Source organism: Triticum urartu, chromosome 4 (genome assembly GCF_003073215.2).
Source record: "Triticum urartu cultivar G1812 chromosome 4, Tu2.1, whole genome shotgun sequence".
Classification (NCBI taxonomy): Eukaryota; Viridiplantae; Streptophyta; class Magnoliopsida; order Poales; family Poaceae; genus Triticum; species Triticum urartu.
Window position 1 is genome coordinate 596,842,411 of NC_053025.1, and position 27,815 is coordinate 596,870,225.

Below are 27,815 nucleotides of genomic sequence, written 5' to 3' on the forward strand. Positions count from 1 at the left end.
TCTTCTGCAGATTAGCCAAAACATTCATGTAGTGTTTGTCTCATTACTAACTAGTATGACTGAGTTGTCAAAACCAAATGTGCAGTCTGTGTGCGAGAAGACAGGTCAGACCGCTCCGCCGATGCCAGTGATTGCTCCTGGGACCACGGTGAGTTTTATTTAATGGACATTACTTGCTAGTCTTAACATTTGAGTGTCATCATACTAACAAGACATTGGAAATGATCTTTGGTGCAGCGTAACTCCAGACAAGCATCGCACGATCCTTCTCCAGCTACCGACACGAGCCACCCCGCTCCTACACCTCCTACATCTTGGTAAGTTTATCTAGTGTTTTGCTTAACACATGCATAAAGACCTAGACTTAGCTTTATTTCCTCCAATGCTTACCATAATGACCTAGACTTAGCTTCTTCACCTCCAAAATGACTTAATAAGCTTACTGACCTTCAAAACCATCCATTTTACCTAAGTTAGCTCTAAAACGATATGTACTTAGCTTACTTATGTCAAAAATTGCATAATTAGCTTAGTTAGCTTATAGACGATCCATTTTATCTAAGTTAGCTCTAAAATGACCCATTTTACCTAGGTTAGCTTATAAATGATCCAGTTCATTCAAGTTAGCTCAAAAATGACCCATTTTACCTAGATTAGCTCCTAAATGATCCATTTTACCTACGTTAGCTTTAAAATGACCCATTTCACCTAGGTTAACTCCAAAATGACCAATCTTACCTAGGTTATCTCATAAACGATCCATTTCAACTAATTTAGCTCATAAACGATCCATTTCACCTAGGTTACCTAAAAAACGATCCATTTCACCTAAATTAGCTTATAAATGATCCATTTCACCTAAGTTAGCTCAAAAAGATCCATTTCAACTAGATTAGCTCATAAATGATCCATTTCACCTAAGTTAGCTCAAAAACGATCCATTTCAACTAAGTTAGCTCATAAATGATCCATTTCATCTAAGTTAGCTAAAAAAGATCCATTTCACCTTAGTTACCTGAAGAACGATCCATTTGACCTTAGTTAGCTCATAAACGACCCATTTCAACTAAGTTAGCTCATAATGATCCATTTCACCTTAGCTAGCTCATAAACGACCCATTTCAACTTAGTTAGCTCATATATGATCCATTTCACGTAAGTTAGCTCATAAATGACATACTCTTCTTGTTCTAGTCTTCTTCTTGTTCTAGTCTTCTTCTTGTTCTACTCTTCTTCTTGTTCTACTTTTCTTGTTCTAACTTTCTTATTTTTCATTTTGCAGAGTTCATTCACTTGACGAAAGCTTGCATAGATGGAGTGCTCCTTATCCCTTTCTCTGTTTCTTTTGTATCGTTGAACTATGCATGTATCGTTGGATGAAACTATTGTAATATATATGGTTGGATGCCTCTATGTTGAACTTGCTATGTATGATGGAACTATGCATGTAATATATATGGTTGGATGATGAAGTTATGTGTTGGATATCTTATATGTTTGCTCTGTAATGGCCTTTTGAAATATATCTATATATGTCATCTATATTTGTGATGAAAATTGTTGGATTTAATAAAAAACAGATAAAAGAGCCAATATGCAGGCTCTTTGCCGTCTGCCACCGACGACAACGGGCTCTTTGCCGTCTGCCGCGGACGACAAAGAAGGCACGTGGCATCCAGCTGTGCTTCCTGGGAGCTGACCCGTTTGGTCAGTTTGCCTACAGTGGCAGACGGCAAAGACTTTGCCATCAGTGGCAGACGGCAAAGAACCTGCCATGTAGTGACGTGTAGATGACATCATACGGCGGACGGTAAAGACACCAGAAAGTTTGCCGTCAGCGGCGGACGGCAAAGGCCTGCCGTTAGCCACTTAACGGACTGACAGCGCAATTATTGCCGTCCGCCTTCTTTGCCGTCCGCCGCGCTCTCTTTGCCGTCTGCGGCGGACGGCAAAGACTTTGCCATCAGTAGCAGACGACAAAGTAGCTGTTTACCGAAGCCTACTTTGCCGGAGCCTTTTGCCGTCCGCGGCTGACGGCAAAGTAGCTGATTCCTGTAGTGGATCTGGCCTTTATTGGTTGTCCCTGACAACTGCCTTGTTGAAGGAATTGTTTTGAGAGCTCAAACTTCTCCAGGGTGAATACGTAAGATCGTGGATCAGGCAACGATGGTGCTTGTGCGCTGTTTTCTTCTTGGAGACCTTTTTTTAAGTGTTGTATTTAGTGATGATTTGTGTGTGACTGTTGAGAGAAGTCGATCTGTTGAGAGGCGAGTTGGTGGCACCAATAGGCAAAGCTCAATTCAAATAAGAGTCGTTGCCAGACGCATAAGCGATGACTTCGTTGGAGATGATGTGAGCCAGAGCTCATGATGACACCTCGTTGATAGCCCAAACGGCCGCACAACAAACATCGCACTCGCAAAACAAGCTATTGTCAGACCCCTCGACACCGAAGAGGGAAGTGAAGTTCATTGGCTAGAAGAGAGGAAGATATGTTTAGGCATCTCCGACATCCAAAGAAAGATAAGACTCTGCAAAGACTAGTGCAACTTGCACATCGGCGAGCTCCCACGGCTCAAAGTCGCAATCCCTAAGCCCCTATACTATCGAATCTGGTGGTTCATAATCCAGGTCGTGTTTGTATGTCCCACTGCACCTCCTTTCATTGAAATATTAAAATGACACGCTTAATATAGTGCACCGTTGACTTCTTCCTACTCTGAAAAAAATACACATCTAGTCAGAATAGAGAAAATCAACAGAGTTAACGAGAGTGGTGGGATGGAAGCGATATGGTAAATTACAGTGGGTAGAAATTAGACGTGAGTATTTGATAACGACACAAAATATGCCACATGAGTTCGTGACAGAGAATAAGAACCACACCATTTTCTTATTTTATGGCTTAGCAATATATAGGTAACTTACATAATCATGTAAAAAAATGTGCTAAGCTTGGGCTAGGACGAATTTCCTCAGGATTAGAAAAGTAAATTAATTTCTACCCAATCGAAAAAAAAGAAAAAAAATGAATATATAGTGGAAAAAGGAGCGGCCCGAGTCCAACCCCAGCCGCCGAACCATTCTCCACTCTCTCGCGCACACACACTCTCCCCCAGACCTAGACCTAGGGTCGGCCACCATGGAACCGCCGCCGCCGCGTCGCCGCGCCTCGCCGCCGGCGATCCCGGACGAGCTCTTCGAAGAGATCCTCCTCCGCCTCCCACCCGACGACCCCGCCTGCCTCCTCCGCGCCTCCCTCGTCTGCAAGGCCTGGAGCCACACCGTCTCCAGCCCCAGATTCCGCCGCCGCCTCCATGAGCTCCACCGCACACCCCCCGTGCTCGGCGTCCTCCACAACTGGGCGGACGAGCGCATCCCCCGATTCATCCACACCACCGCATCGTCCTTCTCCCTCGCCGCCCCGGTCTGGCGCACCTGGCGAGCCCTCGACTGCCGCCACAGACGCGCCCTCTTCTTCCCCCAGGAATTCGGTGGTCCGGAAATGCTCCTGTGGGATTCAATCACGGGCGCCCAGCAGCGCATACCGGTGCCCGCGGCGTTCAAGAGCGACGATTTCCCAACGGCTGCCGTGTTCTGCGCAGCCGACGGGTGCGACCACGGTGACTGCTTCGGTGGTCCTTTCCGCGTGGTCTTCTTCTTCACCGTCGAGGTAGACGAGGGGACGCACGCCACGTCGGCGTGCATATACTTGTCCGAGACTGGCGCCTGTGGCGAGCTGACCTCAGCTCACTCCAACCGCGAGTTCTTGGAATTCAGAGAAAGCTACAGCGTGCTCGTTGACAGATCTGCGCTCTACTTCATGTTGGACGGCAACGCGGATACTGCGTCGGTCGTGCAATTTGACTTGGCAAGCCATGACCTGACTGTGTTCGGCCTACCGGACACATACTACGACTTTGCATATAGCCTCGTGCTGGTGGAGGACGGTGGAATCGGAGTAATCCAATGCTTGAATACACGTCTCAAATTGTGGAGAAGAGAGGCCAGCGCTGAAGTAGGATGGGTGCTGAACCGGGTCATGTGCTTGGAAAATTTCCTCCCAGTGGATGCTCTCTTGCATGCACAACATAAAGTGCAAGTGGTGGGCTTTGCTGAGGAAGCAAATGTGATTTTTGTTGACACGGTTGCTGGCCTCTTCACAATAGAGCTACTATCGGGGCATGTGAGAAAGGTGTGCAGTGATCCTGGCGTCCGTATTTTCGGTTCATAGTTGCTCCCAATTGTCAGCTTCTACACTCCTGTACCCCAAGGCAAGCACCAGAATCTGCTAGCTTCGAAGCCTAGTGAGGAGGGGGAGAGGAGGAAAGAACAGTGGATCAGGCACAACAATTGTTGAACAAGGGGTCCAATGCTACCAAGGAAGTTTTTATTAACACCTTCGAATACATCAGCCATGACCTTGATATCAGGTTAGAGCTCTACTCCTGAACTCCGAGCCACGCTCAAACATTTGTGTGGATAGCATTGTTGAAAGAAACTTCTATCTAGTTCGGCACTCTTTACGGATCAGCTTTTGGTTTCCATGTGTCCTTACTTGCTTTGGGCCTTTGAGTTTTGTAGTTTAAGAGATGTGTGTAGAAGGTTATTACATGTTCTACAACGAGGTGGTTGCCAAGCGATGTTTATCTTTCTTTTGGTTGGCGCAAGCCCTATTGCGTGCGTGCGTGCGTGTGCGCGCGCGCGCGGCTAATTGAGTCAAGTTAGCATTAGTATTGTTAGATGGCAATACTTTAGAGTTAGGACTTGGCATCTTTTGTCATGATATGTCTATTTTGACGTGCAATTATTGGAGTGATAGATGTTGTCCTACTTGAGAAGAGTTATATGCCTCTGGTGCTGGCTTATTGTAAATATCTCATCGATGTGCCATTTATTTGTATGGTACCTCGTAACTGTACCTGATAGTTCTGTGCAAACACTGCCAGTTGTTAGAAACAGAACTCAACAGAACATATAGCAACTTTGGTCATTAAAACAGATGATGGAATAACTGTAGCTGCGCTACAAAACTTTACAATTATAGACTGAAAATTTATGCCTTTGTTTTCACCTAGGATTTCCTGGAGTTTGTGAATGCACAACCAGGAGAGATGATGCCAGGAACTCAACGAGCTCTCAAAGCAATGTCGACGATGCTCCACCTTTGTAGAAAGGATAGGTTGACTATTGTGCTATATCTCTCATTGTTCCTTCCTTGGGACCATTGTTGGTACCAGAGCTGCACCATTGTGTGGTGAAATGCATGATTTCTGCTGAGGTTGCATTGTTCTATAGGCTTTGTATGAAATGATTTTTCAAAGAAGTTGTCAAATTAATTGAACCTACAATTTTAACATGGCATTGCGATTCACCCGAGAAAGTCATATTACCCACATAAAACAATGGTCATATACTCCTGCATGTGTGTTTAGACTTGGAATTCAATAGAACTTATCTCTTGGATTTACAACATTATTCTGTATGGGGTCATTTAATTTTAATAATGTTATTCAGTTTTGTAATGTAGATGATGTTGGAGAAAATAATAGGCTTAATAATATGTTTGTTTTATTGGTTGGATCATTTTTGCAAAGTGTATGCCAGCTACTTGCCTTATAAGGTTATATATACTTATTTAGTTATTCTTATCTTTCTTACCGTTGGCGGCTTCACTATTTTTTGTTTCTTGCAGTTTACTGTCTAAACTGTGTACTTGTATCGGGTAGGTTTTGCTGCATAAAAGTTACTTTTGTACTCCCTCCGTTCTAAAATAGATGACTCAATTTTATACTAACTTTAGTACAAAGTTAGTATAAAGTTGGGTCATCTATTTTGGAACGGAGGGAGTAGTAATCATGTGTTACAAATTTACGCAATAATGTGAATATCCAATGGTTGCCTTTTGTGTGCTATGTTAAGCAGAGGCTCTCAGGCAAGATAGAAGAGCTATTCTTCTAGTTCTTGCTTGCTTTATTCCTCACAAGGGGTTCTTTTTATATAGAAGCCTAACAATCTGATCTAAGTAACAAATCATGGATATTACCCCTAATTTGTTTAAGGCTCAAGCTAAAAGATATATTCCTAATTTAAATGATAAACTCCTATCCGAGAGATCATGGGAATCCTCTCCCTAACTTGGTGCTCGGTGGGCCAATTAGACGTACCTAACATTATCTTTGTCACTATCACCTTTGGAGATACTTCCTTTGACTGTGTATCCCAAATTCTCATTGAAAACTGAACTGTCTATCAGATTGCTGTCCGCAACAGTTAACATGTCCTCTTTCGCTTGTTCTTCAGAGCAACAGCAAGAGGAAGAGGAGAGGAAACGTCAATACAAAGAAAAGTGAAGAAGGTAAATGCAACAGTTTGTGTATATTACTGCCTTGTTTTACCATTAGTTTTCTGCTGCGCGTGAGAATTACTGTCAGCAGTCCATGGGCTGTTGAAAATCAGTAGAATTCATACTGACTGGGTTTAAATGGTTTCAGAAAGTGCAGGGTGGCCCAGAATGAACCTGAGGACATTGACCCCAGTGTTGTTGCTATGATGGGTTTCGGATGTCGAAGAAGTGAATGCTTTCAGGTGGTGTGTCTTTTCGTCGAAGAAGACATGGCCGTCGGCTCGTTGCTATATGCTCCTGGATCTCATGATTACGCCAGCCAGACACAGCTGACTGATGCAAAGCTTAATATTGGAACGATGAAACTCTGTAATGAATGGCGACCTTGTGCTGTAAATTGGTGATCATCCGAGTAACATTTCATCTTTGAGAAACATGATAACTAGCAGTTGAAGTACTCCATTATTAATCTATTTCTCAAGACCCTTGGGCTGCATGTTTTCTCGGTCACAAGAAAATAATTAGCAGTTGAAGTAGGCTGTTATTAATCTATTTCTCAAGACCTTCTGCCGTCACCACTACTTCTCTGTTTGAAATTATTTCATTTAATAGTGTATGCATTATCTTATAGCTGCAGTTTGGGTATTAATCTCCTAGGACTTGAAAAACTATATGCATTATCTTACAGTTTGTGAGCAATGACGCTTAATTAGCATTGTAATGGTTTAGCTGTTCTGTAGATGATATGCTCGCCTGTTGGGATAGTATTCTTCTTTTCCAGATCAACATTTGTAATTTGTATCTCGTGTAATTCTGCATCGTAGCAACTTACAGGATGTTTCAGTGTCAATATTTCCTTCCATCCGTGGCATAAACATCACTTGCTAAAAAACAATTGATTGCTACATGATACTCCCTTTGTTTCAAAATAGATGACTCAACTTTGTACTAACTTTAATACAGAGTTGGTACAAATTGGGTCATTTATTTTGAAACGGAGGGAGTATTACACAGTACAATGTTGCAAATAAGCTCACTCTCTTGACATTCACAGACTGAGCAAAACTTAGAACGAACGAAGCTTGGTTTTTGTTAGGCAAGACTTAAATTTCTGGCCCTGCACATGTCTGCCTATTTGCATCACATGAATTATGGAATGTGAATAAACGAGCACAAAATTATGGTGGCAAACTGCACAGTACACGAACATTGAGATTTTGGACGAAGCAGAAGAGGTCTAATAGAGGCCGAGCTGGGACCTTCCCGACGGGGACGACGCTACGAGTGACTGCGCGCAGCAAGGTCTCAGGCGGAGGCAACGAAGCAGATTGATGAGTGCGGCTCTGCTAACGTTGGAGAACAGGTGGTCTAGAGATTTAGGCAAACTCCAACCCAGCACCGCATTTGGTCTGCCCCTATCCGTTACGGTAGAGATGCCCAAAACGAGGCATCTGACGTAAAATATGTCGGTCGCCAATTTCTAGCATAAATTTGGACCGGATTTGCATCCAAACGAATTCTGGACGGATGGGCACGTGTCTCGGTGTCTGCCCTCGGATCCGTTTGTCAGCCATCCAAACCACTTCCCACCGGACTCATTTAATCGGACGCATGGACGGGCCCGCTTGACAGCCACCTAGCCACCCCTAGCTGAGGTCCCGGTCCTTTTTAATGGCTATCCCCTGTGCGTGGATCGGACAGTCCACTTCTCCATTTTCGTCGCCTTCCACAATCTTCCTCTGCCCCCAAGCGCCCGACAAGCCCGAGGCCGCGTCACCCAAGCTCCTCCCCTCGTCGGCAATCATGGGAATGTGGAAGTGGACCCCTGGAAAGTCTGTGAAGCACGACCACGAAGCGGGGGGTGCCCTCTGGCTCGTCAAGGCTGAGCAACGCCGCTGGCTTCTCCATCTCCCCGCCGACCGACGTGCGACGGCAGAGGCCCTACGTCAATGTGGAAGTGTGCCAGCAGTACTAAGACATGGCTACCCTGCTGTCGTGGCCCGATGCGCACCTGCCTAACAAGTGGGATATGAGCACGGATCGGGTGCTCATGTCGCTCATCTCGGCGAGCTGCCACGCCCTTCTCCTGGAGATCAACCGCCGGCGAGCGCAGCTGCCTCTAGATCTCCTTGAAGACCCCATGTTCGCTGCCGACTCGCCAATCTGAGACACTTGGTTTCGGGATGAGCATATCATGCGGCGACAAAATCTTTTTTCCGCTCATGCTCCGAGCCGTCACGGCCGCATGCTTGTGCTCCCGCACCACCCTGTGCGCGTACTCCCAGCCCACCCAGTACGCGCACGGTTGCCCTCCCCGCCACCACCACCGCTAGCCCTCGCGTCGAAGAGGATGATGAGGTCATCCGAAAAGTGCTTGAGGACTCCAAGGCCGAGTACGAACGTAACCACTGGGAACGCCTGGACGTGCCGCTCGCCTTGTCGGCCACACGCGATGTAGTCGTCCCGGAGCCGAAGGACGGGGTGGTTTTGGAGCCGCCAACTATTCCCTGGGACCCGCGATGGTGGGGCGGTCGTGGACGTGGACGTCGACGCTGCCATGGACGCCGAAGTTCGTGTCGGCCCCGCCCGTACCCTTGGATGCATGGTCACCGTCACCGCCGCGTGCACCAGTGGTGCAGGCACCGTCCGCCCACCTGTGGCAGCCACCTCTGTTCGTCGACTTCACCATGGACAGCAATGACTACTACGACTAGTACTAGATCTAGGTTTTAGTACTCGCTCCGTAAATTAATATAAAAGCGTTTAGATCACTACTTTAGTTATCTAAACGCTCATCGGTTTGCTGAGGAAGTAGTTTTTATGCCTTTTAAATGTCTTTTGTGTATGGTAGTGAACGTGGACTTTTGGTACACATGGTTTTATTTGATTTGCGAAATACAATCATCCGTGTTGGGTGCAACTACGGGCTAGCTGGCGCAAACAGATTCTCGTGTCTGCCTGGCCAATCCAAACGAACAAAAACCAGACAATAGGGGTGTCCTTTTGCGTCGGCCGGTTGGAGTTGGCCATAGAGGCATGGCCTTCGCTGACACGACATGGCAATGGAAGGCGGCGACTGGGAGGGGGGTGGGGGAGACAATCTAACCAACATTTTTTTGGAAGAACTTACAATCTATTTCATCAACTGCCATGGTTGCACAAAGAACAGAGGTGGATAATCCTTCATAGTAAAAAAAAAGATGTTTTAAGAAAAACCAATGGCTGTGTGATCATGACGTAAACGGATGCTCGTGTTCGTCTGACCGATCCAAACGGACAAAAGTCGGACAAAAAGGTGTCTTTTTGCGTCGGACGGTTGGAGTTAGCCATAGAGACATGACCTTGGCTTACACGAACATGGTGGTAAAAGGTGGCAAAGGGGGGAAGGGGCATACAGTCTAGCCAACACTTTTTTTTAGAAAAACTTACAATCTATTCATCAACTGTCATCATTGTACAAATAACAAAGGAAGATAATCCATAATAATAATAATAAAAATGGATGTTTAGAAAAATCCAGAGGCTGTGTGATCTTGGTCGCTGAATGGTGATCTAATGATCCACAAAAAATCGACTGCTTCAATATTTTTTCCAAGTGCCTGATAAATAGGCGTTCACTATACATATATTACTTCTGTATCAAAATATAAGATGCTTTTTAGACTAAACTAGCCTAAAAAAAGGTACTATATTTTGGAGTAGCTATGTTTTTGAGAATTTCCAAATGGATTCATCAACAGGAAAAAAACAATTATAGTTTTTTCCTGAAATCTAAAAAGTGGCCGCGCACTTTTTAGTCGAACCGAGCGGCCGGCTCTCACAGCGCATGCATGTGGTAATTTATTTGTCTGCTAGTGCATGTAGGCGTGGCATTAAATACGTTCACACTGCTCCTTTAGTTTAAGAAAGACAGATCCATCTGCATTTATTTCGGGTTTTTAAAAATTCAAAAAGCTATATCTTTCAAACCGCGCGTCGGAATTCAAATCCGTTTTCACCGTTGAAATCCTCGCGACGAGATCTTTGAAACTAGATCCCGCATGAGTATATTTTGACGAATTTTTTTCGATGCCAACTTTGGAGCTATATAGTGCAACTCTATTACTGCATTGTGCAACTTTATTACTACATCGTGTAACTTTTTTCCAAAACTAATGTTTGGAGCTGCGCCTTCGTATGAGGTTACAACCTAGCAACCACGACAATTTTGATGTGCGACTAGTCTATTGCCTTGACGAAAGTCGATGTGCAACCTCCTCTTGTAATGTAGTCTAGTCGCACACACATTGATGTTTAGTTGGCTTGTAATGTAGTCTAGTTGCACATATATTGATATTTAGTTGGCTTGTAATGTAGTCTAATTGCACACACATTGATGTTTAGTTGGCAGGAAGACTAATTGCACACGCATATGCTTAGTTGGCTTGTAATTTAATCTAGTTGCACACACACTGATGTTTAGTTGGCAGGACACTAGTTGCACACACATATGCTCAGTTGGCGTGGCAATCTAGTCTAGTTGCACACACATTAATGTTTAGTTGGCAGGACTTTTTTGGCACACACACATATGCTCAGTTGGCGCGGCAATCTAGTCTAGTTGCACACACATTGATGTATAGTTGGCAGGACTTTTTTGGCACACACATATGCTCAGTTGGCGCGGCAATCTAGTCTAGTTGCACACACATTAATGTTTAGTTGGCAGGAAGACTAGTTCGTCGAAACATTCCCATGCGGGATATAGTTTTGAAGAGCACGTCGCGAGGATTCCAGCAGTGAAAACGGATCTTAATTCCGACGCGCGGTTTGGAAGATATAGCTTTTTGAAAATTTGAAAACCGAAACAAATGCATATGTGATCTGTTTTTTCCAACTGATTGTGACCGGTGTGAATGTATTAAATGCTAAAAGATACATGCGCTAGCGGACAAAAATTACACACATACATGTCTATGCAGAGCAGACGCTAGCGGATAAAAAATTTCTATTTTAGGCCGGCGGCCGCTACGTAGACTCGTCCTAGTTTTTTTTAGTAGAAAACAATTATAGTTAGTGGGCAAAACAGTCGAACCATTCCCAGTTCCGACCTGGCTGAGCCGAACCGGAACCATTCCCCACCCGCACCCAAACCCACCATGGCCGCCCCGCCGCCGCCGCCACCGCCACCGCCACCGCCGGCTCTCCCGGACGACGTCGTCGAAGAGATCCTCCTCCGCCTCCCGCCCGACGACCCAGGTAGCCTCTTCCGCGCCTCCCTCGTCTGCAAGGCCTGGAGGAGCACCGTCTCCCATCCCCACTTCCGCCGCCGCTTCATCGGGCTCCACCGCCACCGGGCACCCCCCGTGCCCGGCTTCCTCCACGACTGGAAAGACGAGCGCATCCCAGACTTTGTCCCCACCACCGCCTCGCCCTTCTCCCTCACTGCTCTAGACCGCCGGTTCTGGCGCGCCCTCGACTGCCGCCACGGCCGCGCCCTCTTCCTCTTCGACGACAGCCAGGAAACTCAGGAACTCATCCTGCGGGAGCCAATCACGGGCGCCCGTCAGGGCATACCGGTGCCCTCGGCGTTCACGTGCGGGTGGCCGACCGCGGCCGTGTTCTGCGCAGCCGACGGGTGCGACCACTGCGACTGTGCGGGGGGGCCCCTTCGGCGTGGTCTTCGTCTTCACCCTCGACATCTCGCCCAACGCAGACGTTGTCACATCGGCGTGCTTGTACTCGTCGGAGACTAGCACGTGGGGCAAGCTGAACTCGAGGGAACACGAGTTCGCCATGGACTTTGAGCATAATTCCAGCGTGCTGGTTGGGAGGTCTCTGCTCTACTTCCTGTCCGACGGTGGGATGACCCTGGAGTACAATTTGGGCAGTGGTGAACTGGCTGTGTTGGACACGCCACCTAACGATTACGGCAGTAAAAACCACAGATTTAACCTCATGGTGGCGGAGGACGGTTTGCTGGGGGTTGCCGAAGCCATTGATTTTCAGCTCATATCGTGGAAAAGGGAGGCGAGTGATGGCACTAATGCACGATGGGTGGTGAGCCGGATCGTCGACCTGGACATCGATCCATGCACACTTGTTCCAGTGTTGGGCTTTGCGGAGGGGGCAAATGCTATTTGTTGGGGAACGTAGCAGAAATTCAAAAATTTCCTGCGTGTCACCAAGATCTATCTATGGAGAGTCCAGCAACGAGGGGAAGGAGAGTGCATCTACATACCCTTGTAGATCGCTAAGCGGAAGCGTTCAAGTGAACGGGGTTGATGGAGTCGTACTCGTCGTGATTCAAATCACCGATGACCAAGTGCCGAACGCACGACACCTCCGCGTTCAACACACGTGCAGCCCGGTGACGTCTCCCACGCCTTGATCCAGCAAGGAGAGAGGGAGAGGTTGAGGAAGACTCCATCCAGCAGCAGCACAACGGCGTGGTGGTGGTGGTGGAGGAGCGTGGCAATCCTGCAGGGCTTCGCCAAGCACCACAGAAGAGGAGGGAGAGAGAGATGCAGGGCTGCACCAACGAGAGATCGAATCGCGTGTGTTATGGGCAGCCCTAAGCCTCATATATATAGGGGAAGGGGAGGGGCTGCGCCCCCTCTAGGGTTCCCACCCCTAGGGGGGGCGGCAGCCCTAGATGGGGAGCAAAGGGGGCGGCCAAGAGGGGGAGAGGAGAGGGAGGCGCACCAATATGGGCCCTAAGGCCCCATATCCCCTAGGGTTTGCCCCCTTTCCACCTCTTAGGCGCATGGGCCTCAGTGGGGCTGGTGCCCTTGGCCCATGTAGGCCAAGGAACACTCCCCACAGCCCATGTGGCCCCCCGGGGCTGGTGGCCCCACTTGGTGGACCCCCGGGACCCTCCCGGTGGTCCCGGTACGTTACCGATAAACCCCGAAACTCTTCCGGTGACCAAAACAGGACTTCCCATATATAAATCTTTACCTCCGGACCATTCCGGAACTCCTCGTGACGTCCGGGATCTCATCCGGGACTCCGAAAAACATTCGGTTACCATATACAAACTTCCTTTATAACCCTAGCGTCATCGAACCTTAAGTGTGTAGACCCTACGGGTTCGGGAGACATGCAGACATGACCGAGACGTTCTCCGGTCAATAACCAACAGCGGGATCTGGATACCCATGTTGGCTCCCACATGTTCCACGATGATCTCATCGGATGAACCACGATGTCAAGGACTTAATCAATCCCGTATACAATTCCCTTTGTCCATCGGTACGATACTTGCCCGAGATTCTATCGTCGGTATCCCGATACCTTGTTCAATCTCGTTACCGGCAAGTCTCTTTACTCGTTCCGTAACACATCATCCCGTGATCAACTCCTTTATCACATTGTGCACATTATGATGATGTCCTACCGAGTGGGCCCAGAGATACCTCTCCGTTTACACGGAGTGACAAATCCCAGTCTCGATTCGTGCCAACCCAACAGACACTTTCGGAGATACCTGTAGTGCACCTTTATAGTCACCCAGTTACGTTGTGACGTTTGATACACCCAAAGCACTCCTACGGTATCCGGGAGTTGCACAATCTCATGGTCTAAGGAAATGATACTTGACATTAGAAAAGCTTTAGCATACGAACTACACGATCTAGTGCTATGCTTAGGATTGGGTCTTGTCCATCACATCATTCTCCTAATGATGTGATCCCGTTATCAACGACATCCAATGTCCATGGTTAGGAAACCATAACCATCTATTGATCAACGAGCTAGTCAACTAGAGGCTCACTAGGGACATGGTGTTGTCTATGTATCCACACATGTATCTGAGTTTCCTATCAATACAATTATAGCATGGATAATAAACGATTATCATGAACAAGGAAATATAATAATAATCAATTTATTATTGCCTCTAGGGCATATTTCCAACAGTCTCCCACTTGCACTAGAGTCAATAATCTAGTTCACATCGCCATGTGATTAACACTCATAGGTCACATCGCCATGTGACTAACACCCAAAGAGTTCTGGGTTTGATCATGTTGCTTGTGAGAGAGGTTTTAGTCAACGGGTCTGAACCTTTCAGATCCGTGTGTGCTTCACAAATCTCTATGTCATCTCCTAGATGCAGCTACCACGTTCTATTTGGAGCTATTCCAAATAACTGTTCTACTATACGAATCCAGTTTACTACTCAGAATAATCTGGATTAGTGTCAAAGTTTGCATCGGCGTAACCCTTTACGACGAACTCTTTTACCACCTCCATAATCGAGAAAATTCCTTAGTCCACTAGTTACTAAGGATAACTTTGACCACTGTCCTGTGATCCGTTTCTTGGATCACTCTTGTACCCCTTGATTGACTCATGGCAAGGCACACTTCAGGTGCGGCACACAGCATAGCATACTGTAGAGCCTATGTCTTAAGCATAGGGGACGACCTTTGTCCTTTCTCTCTATTCTGCCGTGGTCGAGCTTTAAGTCTTAACTTCATACCTTACAACTCAGGCAAGAACTCCTTCTTTGACTGATCCATCTTGAACAACTTTCAAGATCATGTCAAGGTATGTGCTCATTTGAAAGTACCATTAAGCGTTTTGATCTATCCTTATAGATCTTGATGCTCAATGTTCAAGTAGCTTAATCCAGGCTTTCCATTGAAAAACACTTTCCAAATAACCCTATATGCTTTCCAGAAATTCTACGTCATTTCCGATCAACAATATGTTAAAACATATACTCATCAGAAATTCTATAGTGCTCCCACTCACTTCTTTGGAAATACAAATTTCTCATAAACTTTATATAAACCCAAAATCTTTGATCATCTCATCAAAGCGTACATTCCAACTCCGAGATGCTTACTCCAGTCCTCAGAAGGATTGCTGGAGCTTTGCATACTTATTAGCATCTTTCAGGATTGACAAGACCATCCGGTTGTATCACATACAACCTTTCCTCAAGAAAATCGTCGAGGAAACAATGTTTTGACATCCTATCTGCAAGATTTCATAAACAATGCAGTAATCACTAATATAATTCCAACAGACTCTTAGCATCGCTACGAGTGAGAAAGTCTCACCGTAGTCAACTCCTTGAACTTGTCGGAAAACATCTTAACGACAAGTCGAGCTTTCTTAACGGTGATACTTACCATCATTGTCCGTCTTCCTTTTAAAATCCATCTATACTCAACAGCCTCACGACCATCAAGTAGTTCTTCCAAAGTCTACACTTTGTTTTCATATATGGATCCTCTCTCGGATTATATGGCCTCGAGCCATTTATCGGAATCCGGGCCCACCATCGCTTCCTCCATAGCTCGTAGGTTCATTGTTGTCTAGCAACATGACTTCCAAGACAGGGTTACGTACCACTCTGAAGTAGTACGCATCCTTGTCATCCCACGAGGTTTGGGAGTGACTTGATCTGAAGTCTCATGATCAATATCATAAGCTTCCACTTCAATTGGTGTAGGTGCCACAGGAACAACTCTTTGTGCCCTGCTATACACTAGTTGAAGTAACGGTTCAATAACCTCATCAAGTCTCCACCATCCTCCCACTCAATTCTTTCGAGAGAAACTTTTCCTCGAGAAAGGACCCGATTCTAGAAACAATCCTTTATTGCTTTCGGATCTGAGACAGGAGGTATACCCAACTGTTTTGGGTGTCCTATGAAGATGCATTTATCCGCTTTGGGTTCGAGCTTATCTGCCTGAAACTTTTCCACATAAGCGTCGCAGCCCCACACTTTTAAGAAATGACAACTTAGGTTTCTCTAAACCATAGTTCATACGGTGTCATCTCATCGGAATTACGTGGTGCCCCATTTAAAGTGAATGTGGTTGTCTCTAATGCTTAACCCATAAACTATTGTGGTAATTCGATAAGAGACATCATGGTATGCATCATATCCAATAAGGTGTAGTTACGATATTCGGACACACCATCACACTATGGTGTTCCAGGCTATATTAGTTGTGAAACGATTTCCACAATGTCTTAATTTTGTGCCAAACTCATAATTCAGATATTCATCTCTATGATCATATCATAGATCTTTTATCCTCTTGTCACGACGATCTTTCAACTTCACACTGAAATTACTTGAACCTTTCAATAATTCAGACTCGTGATTCATCAAGTAAATGTACTCAACATCTACTCAAATCATCTGTGAAGAAAGAACATAACGATATCCACTACATGCCTCAGCACTCATTGGACTGCACACATCAAAATGTATTACTTCCAACAATTTGCTTTCTAGTTCCATTTTACCGAAACCGAGGCTTTCAGTCATCTTACCCATGTGGTATGATTTGCATGCCTCAAGTGATTCAAAATCAAGTGAGTCCAAACGGTCCATTTGCATGGAGTTTCTTCATGCATACACACCAATAGACATGGTTCGCATGTCTCAAACTTTTCAAAAACGAGTGATCCCAAAGATCCATCAACATGGAGCTTCTTCATGTGTTTTATACCAATATGACTTACGTGGCAGTGCCACAAGTAGGTGGTACTATCATTACTATCTTTTGGCATGAACATGTGTATCACTACGATCGAGATTCAATGAACCATTCATTTTAGGTGTAAGACCATTGAAGGTATTATTCAAATAAACAGAGTAACCATTATTCTCCTTAAATGAATAACCGTATCACGATAGACATAATCCAATCATGTCTATGCTCAACGCAAACACCAATCTCGATGGTAGAGGGAGCGTGCGATGCTTGATCATATCAACATTGGAAACACTTCCAACACATATCGTCAGCTCACCTTTAGCTAGTCTCCGTTTATTCCGTAGCTTTTATTTCGAGTTACTAACACTTAGCAACTGAACCGGTATCTAATACCCTGGTGCTACTAGGAGTACTAGTAAAGTACACATCAACACAATGTATATCCAATATACTTCTATCGACCTTGCCAGCCTTCTAATCTACCAAGTATCTAGGGTAATTCTGCTCCAGTGGTTGTTCCCCTTATTACAGAAGCACTTAGTCTCGGGTTTGGGTTCAACCTTGGGTTTCTTCACTAGAGCAGCAGCTGAATTGCCGTGTCATGAAGTACCCCTTCTTGCCCTTGCCCTTCTTGAAACTAGTGGTTTCACTAACCATCAACAATTGATGCTCCTTCTTGATTTCTACTTTCACGGTGTCAAACATCGCGAATATCTCAAGGATCATCATATATGTCCCTGATACATTATAGTTCATCACGAAGCTCTAGCAGCTTGGTGGCAATGACTTCGGAGAAACATCACTATCTTATCTGGAAGATCAACTCCCACTTGATTCAAATGATTGTTGTACTCAGACAATCCGAGCACAAGCTCAACAATTGAGCTTTTCTCCTTAGTTTGCAGGTTAAGAAAATCGTCGGAGATCTTATACCTCTTGACGTGGGCACGAGCCTGAAATCCCAATTTCAGCCCTCAAAACATCTCATATGTTTCATGACGTTTCAAAAACGTCTTTGGTGCCTCAACTCTAAACCGTTTAACTGAACTATCACGTAGTTATCAAAACGTGTATGTCGGATGTTCGCAACATCCACAGACGACGTTCGAGGTTCAGCACACTGAGCGGTGCATTAAGGACATAAGCCTTCTATGAAGCAAATGAGGACAATCCTCAGTTTACGGACCTAGTCCGCATAATTGCTACTATCAACTTTCAACTAAATTTTCTCTAGGAACATAACTAAATAGTAGAACTAAAGCGCGAGCTACGGCATAATTTGCAAAGATCTTTTGACTATGTTCAGGATAATTAAGTTCATCTTATGAACTCCCACTCAGATAGACATCCCTCTAGTCATCTAAGTGATTGCATGATCCGAGTCAACTATGCCGTGTCCGATCATCACGTGAGACGGACTAGCCAACGTCGGTGAACATCTTCATGTTGATCGTATCTACCATACGACTCATGCTCGACCTTTCGGTCTTCTGTGTTCCGAGGCCATGTCTGTACATGCTAGGCTCGTCAAGTCAACCTAAGTGTTTGCATGTGTTCCGAGGCCATGTCTGTACATGCTAGGCTCGTCAACACCCGTTGTATGTGAACGTAAGGATCCATCACACCCGATCATCACGGCGTGCTTAGAAACGACGAACTGTAGCAACGGTGCACAGTTAGGGGAGAACACTTCTTGAAATTTTAATGAGGGATCATCTTATTTACTACCGTCGTTCTAAGCAAATAAGATGTATAAACATGATAAACATCACATGCAATCAAATAATAGTGACATGATATGGCCAATATCATATAGCTCCTTTGATCTCCATCTTGGGGCTCCATGATCATCATCGTCACCGGCATGACACCATGATCTCCATCATCATGATCTCCATCATCGTGTCTCCATGAAGTTGTCACGTCATCTATTACTTCTACTACTACAGCTAACGGTTAGCAATAAAGTAAAGTAATTACATGACGTTTATGTTGACACGCAGGTCATAAATAAATTAAGACAACTCCTATGGCTCCTGCCGGTTGTCATACTCATCGACATGCAAGTCGTGATTCCTATTACAAGAACATGATCAATCTCATACATCACATATATCATTCATCACATCCTTTGGCCATATCACATCACATAGCATACCCTGCAAAAACAAGTTAGACGTCCTCTAATTGTTGTTTGCATGTTTTACGTGGCTGCTATGGGTTTCTAGCAAGAACGTTTCTTACCTATGCAAAGACCACAACGTGATATGCCAATTGCTATTTACCCTTCATAAGGACCCTGTTCATCGAATCCGATCCGACTAAAGTAGGAGAGACAGACACCCGCTAGCCACCTTATGCAACTAGTGCATGTCAGTCGGTGGAACCAGTCTCACGTAAGAGTACGTGTAAGGTCGGTCCGGGCCGCTTCATCCTACGATGCCGCCGAATCAAGATAAGACTAGTAACGGCAAGCATATTGAACAAAATCAACGCCCACAACTACTTTGTGTTCTACTCGTGCATAGAATCTACGCAATAGACCTAGCTCATGATGCCACTGTTGGGGAACGTAGCAGAAATTCAAAAATTTCCTACGTGTCACCAAGATCTATCTATGGAGAGTCCAGCAACGAGGGGAAGGAGAGTGCATCTACATACCCTTGTAGATCGCTAAGCGGAAGCGTTCAAGTGAACGGGGTTGATGGAGTCATACTCGTCGTGATTCAAATCACCGATGACCAAGTGCCGAACGCACGGCACCTCCGCGTTCAACACACGTGCAGCCCGGTGACGTCTCCCGCGCCTTGATCCAACAAGGAGAGAGGGAGAGGTTGAGGAAGACTCCATCCAGCAGCAGCACAACGGCGTGGTGGTGGTGGAGGAGCGTGGCAATCCTGCAGGGCTTCGCCAAGCACCACAGAAGAGGAGGGAGAGAGAGATGCAGGGCTGCACCAACGAGAGATCGAATCGCGTGTGTTATGGGCAGCCCTAGGCCTCATATATATAGGGGAAGGGGAGGGGCTGCGCCCCCTCTAGGGTTCCCACCCCTAGGGGGGCGGCAGCCCTAGATGGGGAGCAAAGGGGGCGGCCAAGAGGGGGAGAGGAGAGGGAGGCGCACCAATATGGGCCCTAAGGCCCATATCCCCTAGGGTTTGCCCCCTTTCCACCTCTTAGGCGCATGGGCCTCAGTGGGGCTGGTGCCCTTGGCCCATGTAGGCCAAGGAACACTCCCCACAGCCCATGTGGCCCCCCGGGGCTGGTGGCCCCACTTGGTGGACCCCCGGGACCCTCCCGGTGGTCCCGGTACGTTACCGATAAACCCCGAAACTCTTCCGGTGACCAAAACAGGACTTCCCATATATAAATCTTTACCTCCGGACCATTCCGGAACTCCTCGTGACGTCCGGGATCTCATCCGGGACTCCGAAAAACATTCGGTTACCATATACAAACTTCCTTTATAACCCTAGCGTCATCGAACCTTAAGTGTGTAGACCCTACGGGTTCGGGAGACATGCAGACATGACCGAGACGTTCTCCGGTCAATAACCAACAGCGGGATCTGGATACCCATGTTGGCTCCCACATGTTCCACGATGATCTCATCGGATGAACCACGATGTCAAGGACTTAATCAATCCCGTATACAATTCCCTTTGTCCATCGGTACGATACTTGCCCGAGATTCGATCGTCGGTATCCCGATACCTTGTTCAATCTCGTTACCGGCAAGTCTCTTTACTCGTTCCGTAACACATCATCCCGTGATCAACTCCTTTATCACATTGTGCACATTATGATGATGTCCTACCGAGTGGGCCCAGAGATACCTCTCCGTTTACACGGAGTGACAAATCCCAGTCTTGATTCGTGCCAACCCAACAGACACTTTCGGAGATACCCGTAGTGCACCTTTATAGTCACCCAGTTATGTTGTGACGTTTGGTACACCCAAAGCACTCCTACGGTATCCGGGAGTTGCACAATCTCATGGTCTAAGGAAATGATACTTGACATTAGAAAAGCTTTAGCATACGAACTACACGATCTAGTGCTATGCTTAGGATTGGGTCTTGTCCATCACATCATTCTCCTAATGATGTGATCCCGTTATCAACGACATCGAATGTCCATGGTTAGGAAACCATAACCATCTATTGATCAACGAGCTAGTCAACTAGAGGCTCACTAGGGACATGGTGTTGTCTATGTATCCACACATGTATCTGAGTTTCCTATCAATACAATTATAGCATGGATAATAAACGATTATCATGAACAAGGAAATATAATAATAATCAATTTATTATTGCCTCTAGGGCATATTTCCAACAGTCTCCCACTTGCACTAGAGTCAATAATCTAGTTCACATCGCCATGTGATTAACACTCATAGGTCACATCGCCATGTGACTAACACCCAAAGAGTTCTGGGTTTGATCATGTTGCTTGTGAGAGAGGTTTTAGTCAACGGGTCTGAACCTTTCAGATCCGTGTGTGCTTCACAAATCTCTATGTCATCTCCTAGATGCAGCTACCACGTTCTATTTGGAGCTACTATTTTCGTGAAAACTGTTGGTAGTCTCTTCATGATCGAGCTGCAGTCGGAGCAGGCGAAAAGGGTGTGCCATAATCATGGCTTCTGTAATTTGATTCCAGTTGTCAGCTTCTACACTCCACATTCTGGGCTCCAAGTGCCCGGGGGTGAACACCAGGACCCAGCGCCACGGCTGAACCTACTGAGGAGGGGTGGTCAGCAAGGGGTATGGGAGGAGAAATCACTAGAATTGGCGCAAGTGTTGTTTGATAAGGGGTGCAAGGCTATCAATGAGAAGGACTTGGCCCACGCGGCTGACTGCTTCAGACATGCTCTCGAGATCAGGTTAGGATTCTACTCCCAAACTCCACTTGTTCTCCTAGCTAGGCATGCTGCTGTAGCGTAACATATGGATAGTTTGTGAGAAAGAAAACTTCCAGTTAGTTCATTGTTCTTTTCATGTGTGGCTCAGAGCCTTTTGAGTCCTGACATTTGTAGCTACCTTAGTAGGATTTAACATGCTCTATGTTAATGTGGTTACCAAGGGTGGTGTTTTGGTTTCATGTACGTATTTGACAGTGAGCACAATGGTGTGGGTGTTGGTCTTTGAGGGGTTAGTGAGTCCAGTTAGCCAATATGACCTGACAACACCACCTGGGATAGGTATTATCATATTTTGTTGTGATGTCTGTAATGCGATGAGAATTAAATCAAAGTCCAAGTGCTTGAGGGATAGGTATTATCCTATTTGATCACTGTGCAGTTCATTTATATGGCTCCTCTTCCTCAGATTTGTACTTCATAATCTGTGCAAGCACTAGTAACTATAAAAGACAGTCAACAGAACGTAGTTACACCTTGTGTCATAAAATGGTTTTGTCCACTTCAGAGTACATGTTTATGCTATAATGTTAACGATGATGCATCAGCAAATTTATGCATTGTTGTTGTTGTCACGTAGGGTTCGACATTATGGAGGCCTTGCTCCTGAGTGTGCTAGCACGTTTTACCGTTATGGAGGTGCCTTGTTATGCAAAGCTCAGGAGGCAGCCAATCGTTCAGGTAATGTTTCAAAGCATGCACCGAATGAAGAATCAATCACACCTACAACCAACAAAGATGATTGTGAAGAAGGCATGCTTTATCATTTATATCAGTTTCACCACTATAGGTTGAAATATATCACTGTATTTTGCATTGTTCTTCAGGTTTATGGAATGGTCTCCTAGAGAAAACTGCAGGATTAGTTGACCCCACAACTTTAACATGGCACTGCTACTGCCCTAGACACTCATATAGACTGAAAGGCATTATTATCCTTTTAAATCTATATACTGTAGTATCTAGTTGATAACACTACTGGTTGCAATAAGTTCTCATTGTCTGTTCATGCCTAATGAAGAGTATACCTAATAAACTTATTATCAGTAATTTGCCCATGCCAATGCAAAGTACTAATAGTTTGGGACTTGGAATGTTTTCACTAATATTATATGATCACAGTATACTAAGTGAGTTGGATCTTCTATGCATTTGTGTGCATCTAATTGCTGTTTGTTTCCTCTTGGGCTGTGTGCATCCTCGATTCAGAGGCCCGGAATAATAAAACTCTTCCATTTTCTAAAGGAAAAAAATGTTTTTCTTCTTTCAATGGTACGTGCTGATATAGTTGTTGTTGGTTAGGGGCAAACTTGCGTGGCAAAGGTCAGACGGATGGGAACATGACAGGCGATGGAGATGATTCTGATTTGGATTTGGCCTGGAAAATGTTGAATACTGCAAGGGTGATAGTTGCCAAGAGTCCAGAGAAGACAATGGAGAAGGTTACTATATTGACTGCTCTAGCTGAAATCTCCATGAGAAGAGGTAATCTCAGCTATCTCAGTTACCATGTGTTAGGCTGGTGAATGGTCATTTAAGGCCTCACATTTGATTTTCACTTTTGTAGAGGACAGAGACAGCTCAATCGGTTACTACTTTGAAGCTTTAGCGATCTTGGAACATTTGGTTAGGCCTGACCATTTTCGAATTGTCGATCTGTATCCTCTTTGTGGTGATAAGAGTGTCAGCCACTCTGCTGTATAGTAGTAGAACAAATCAGCATAATAGTGTGGTTTCAAATAATTTGAGTTGACCCAAATCTTGCACAGGTGCCTTCACCTGCTTTTGAATCCACATGTTAGTGTAGATTTGGAGTAGGACTGTGATCACCAGAAAAAAAATGTTAGGTAGATAATGCTGTTTTGTTATGATTAGGTCTTTGAGTTCAATTCTTCCTTTGTTGATTACCTTAATTCAGTTCTAGAAACGTCCGCATATGTTTGGCCTTTGAGTTAGCATCCAAGGTTGGGGATGCAATCCCATATTGTGCAAAGGCTATGATATGGCCGCGTGTAATTAAGTGCGATGATCAACTATTGATACAACAACGTATTTCATCTCTAGTACTGAATATTGCTACAGAGTTTTTCAAGATGAAGATGGATTGTAGCATCACATCTAAGCGTGACACAGTTGTAACAAATATGAGCCAAATATGGAGTTATGTCTATACCTAAATCAGGACGTGAAGGCCACACATGCATTGGTGTGGTCAGCCAAAAGTCAATTAGAAGCCATCAAAAGTTGTGTACTACGTGGATGCAAGAGTTTAATTCCTTCTCAAAGATATCACGTTAGTTATTTCTTGGACGGTACAAGCCACCTGAAACGACCAAAAGTTACACGCAGATGGAAGTTTATCACGTGAAGGATCATGAGTTTAAATGAGTCTGGAGGGCCGCCAATGTTGGAAAAAATAGATCAAGAGCAATCAAATAATAGTCAAACTTTATTTTAGTAGGTCTTTTGCATGCTTGCCGAGATGTAAAAGGCAAGTTAGTTTAAATCTAGAAAGAGTCAGCCTTAGGAGGTACATGTGCGTCGCCTCTTCCAAGTATTTCTAAAATAGCTAGGTCCCGGTCCATGTTAAAAGCCAGGTTATTTTATATGAAAATAGACACAATGTGTTTCGGGTAGACACACCCGTATCAAGTTTTGGAGGGATCTTTAGAAAACCTCTGTTGCGATTTCTCTTCGTGGAAATTGTTTGCGCGTGAGTACCTCGTCGAGATTTGGTTTTCTCGTGCTGGGCCGCAAGGTTCAAACCCTCTACTTTGTGTACATCGCGTGCGCGGGCGAGAGGTTGCTACTGCTGGTGGTGGAGTGTCGTGAAAGATCAGGCCGCAACAAAAGATCGGATCTCACCACGAGGTTCGGTCTACATCAGGTGGTATTCAGAGCATTAGGTTGTTCACGGCACTACGGAGAAGATGGCAAGTGCATCGTTATTCAGTAAGTTAAGTTATGGATTTCAGTTGGAGGAGGAAGGTCGTTGGACTGGCCTTTTTCACACCCGTGTGGTAGTGAGAGAGAGATCATGTGCTATGACGATCGATCACATGAATTTGATCAACGCAGCAAGCATCGAGATGGTGAAGAAGCTGGAGATACCAATAACAGCACATCCAAAACCATACTTTTTTAAGAGCTCACTGTCACGCACCAAACTAAGGTATCGTTTTTGTTGGGAAAATTCTTTTGCGAGGTTTTGTGCGATGTGATTCCAGCGCCGATGGTTTCGTGCCACTTGTTGTTGGGTGAGCCATGGTACAAAGAGCATGATGTAGTGTATGATTATCACACACACACATATACTGTCAAGAAGGGTAAAAAGTGCAATCTTGTGCCTATGGATGAGGAGCGTTTCATTACATGGAGGAAAGAACATCTTGAGAAGATAAAAAAGCAAGAAGAAGAAGAAAGGAAGAAGGCCGAAGCTGCTGCAATTGTTACTATCGTCGTCGTTCAGTCTGCAAATAAAAATATTGTTGAGATCAACTCGAAACCGAGGACGGTTTCGTTTCAAGGAGGAGAGGATGATATGGCCGCGTGTAATTTAAGTGCGATGATCACTGTTGATACAACAACGTATTCATCTAGTACTGAATATGCTACAGATGTTTTTCAAGATGAAGATGGATTTGTAGGCATCACATCTAAGCGTGACACAGTTATACAAATAATGAGCAAATATGGAGTTATGTTTCTATATTCCCCTAAATCAGGACGTGAAGGAGCACACATGCATGGGTGTGGGTCCAGCCAAAAGTCAATTAGAAGCCATCAAGTTGTGTACTACGTGGATGTGCAAGAGTTTAATTCCTTCTCAAAGGGAATAAATCACGTTAGTTATTTCTTTGGACGGTTACAGCCACCTGAACGACCAAAAGTTACACGCAGATGGAAGTTTATCACGTGGAAGATCATGAGTTTAAATGAGTCTGGATGGGGGCCGCCATGTTGGAAAAAATAGATCAAGAAGCAATCAAATAAAATAGTCAAACTTTATTTTAGTAGGTCTTTTTGCATGCTTGCCGAGATGTAAAAGGCAAGTTAGTTTAAATCTAGAAAGAGTCCAGCCTTTAGGAGGTACATGTGCGTGCCTCTTCCAAGTTATTTCTATAAATAGCTAGGTCCGGTCCATGTAAAAGCAGGTTATTTTTATATGAAATAGACACAATGTGTTTTTCAGGGTAGACACACCCGTATCAAGTTTTGGAGGGATCTTCAGAAAACCTCTGTTTTGCGATTTCTCTTCGTGAAAATTGTTTTGCGCGTGAGTACCTTCGTCGAGATTGGTTTTCTCGTGCTGGGCCGCAAGGTTCAAACCCTCTACTTCGTGTACATCGCGTGCACGGGCGAGAGGTTGCTACTGCTGGTGGTGGAGTGTCGTAAAAGATCGGGCCCCAACAACGGATCGGGTCTCACCTTGAGCTTCGGTCTACATCAGGCTATTTCATTATGCAAGTCGCGTATACATAATCTGAAAATTGCCAAGGAAGCTTTGTTGGCTGATAGAGACCTTATAGCATCTGCTGCTTAAGGACACTCAGGAAAGTCGACTCTGGAAGATGAGATATCTTACCTTGCTAGAATGTTGCCTCGATTCCAGAAGAGGGTGAACAAACTTAATTTTATTCATGCTACCAGTTTGGTTCTGCTCATGAATCTAGTGCTCTATGAACGAAGAATACGTTTTGTAAGGAACAATAACATCTCTCTTAATTGTTTTGGTTCAGCTTGAAGAACTGAAGCAAGCAATGTCAACCCCAAGCGACGGCATAGATAATATTATGAAGAGGGTGGTCTCACAGGCAAGTCATGAGCAGAGTGTTAACAATACTATGGCAAGAACTGCATCTTTGACTTCTTCACAGATGGCACGATCAAACAACAGCTTCCATTCCCCAACTATGTCGACGGCAGCACCAAGAGGAAGCACTGGAAGTAGCGTAACCGACTTTGAGATTGTTGGCAGAGACATGAAACGAGCTAAAGATGAGTCGATCTCCTACGAACCTTCTCCAAAGAGACTTGCAGCAGATGATTCACCATCCGTGAATGAAATTTGATAGCAGCTAGATAGAAATTCTGAAACTGCCAAGATATGCATGGGACACTCTAACAAGATGTTACTACTCCCCATTCATTTTCGCTCAATGGTGAATACTTATCTGCTGATTTGTATACTCATTTTTTGATCTGGTCACTAGGTGTTCTTGGCATTAGCACATAATAACTGATGGATCATCAGTGGCTCTCCGCAGTGCGATACTCATCCATTGTTTTCTACTCCCTCCGTTCCTAAATATAAATATTTTTAGAGATTCCAATATGGACTACATATGGAGCACAATGAGTGAATCTACACTCTATACTATGTCTATATACATCCGTATGTAGTCTTACTTAATTGATCAGCTAGCATTACATGCCTCTTAGATGTAGTTTTTGCAAGTCAGTGATCATTTGAGAAACATTTATTGTCTACGTGTTGCATCAGTTGCAATGAAACATTTGAATTTTCTACTGTTTGAAGAATGTTCTATTCTTGCTAATTGTGAGAGGCAGGCTAGTAGTGACGATTAATACTTTTTCTTTCCGAATGGAGGTTAAACAATTAGTTATCAGAAAACTAGAATGTTGCAAATACTAGATGCATTTACAGATTACACATTACATTGTTGCAAGCGAGCTCAGATCTCTAACATTAATTGGCAGACTGAGCAAACAAATGCACAACAAAACTATAATGAATTAAGCTGATGGTATGTACTAGAGGCCGGAGAAGATGGCGGACAAGGATGTAGGTGAGGCCACAGCATCCTGCCGCACATTCGGATCATCTCAGGTGAGAAGTGTGGACAAGGCAAGCCGTAGATGAACTCGTCGGCGGCCGGCTCCTCAGGCTCTGGGTCTGGCTGCGTTCCCTCCATCCAGTGGTGTTTGTCGTTCCCCTCTGCGGTGATGCTATGTGCGAACCTGGCGGCTTCCTCCTCCGGCACAACCACTTGATATAAGCTAGGGAATTCTTGTTCCACATTGTGGAAGAAGTTGCTAGGCAGCGGAGCAGATCCGTCCATCTCTTTCTCTTGCACCT

The 27,815-nt window shown here is 45.0% G+C and overlaps 2 protein-coding genes across 2 annotated transcripts; both read left to right on the forward strand.

Moving 5' to 3' along the window:
* The first annotated feature begins 3,079 nt into the window (after positions 1-3,079).
* On the forward strand, positions 3,080-4,427 carry LOC125554339. Its single transcript, XM_048717914.1, has one exon. The coding sequence runs from the start codon at positions 3,143-3,145 to the stop codon at positions 4,232-4,234; it is 1,092 nt and encodes a 363-aa protein (XP_048573871.1). The 5' UTR covers positions 3,080-3,142; the 3' UTR covers positions 4,235-4,427.
* A 7,412-nt stretch (positions 4,428-11,839) lies between these two features.
* Positions 11,840-26,981, forward strand: LOC125554340. Its single transcript, XM_048717915.1, has 7 exons — positions 11,840-12,465; positions 21,359-21,679; positions 22,296-22,468; positions 23,018-23,200; positions 23,283-23,373; positions 23,640-23,709; positions 26,166-26,981. Exons 1-7 carry the CDS (start codon positions 12,122-12,124, stop codon positions 26,256-26,258), a joined length of 1,275 nt encoding a protein of 424 aa, XP_048573872.1. The 5' UTR covers positions 11,840-12,121; the 3' UTR covers positions 26,259-26,981.
* Positions 26,982-27,815: the final 834 nt, after the last annotated feature.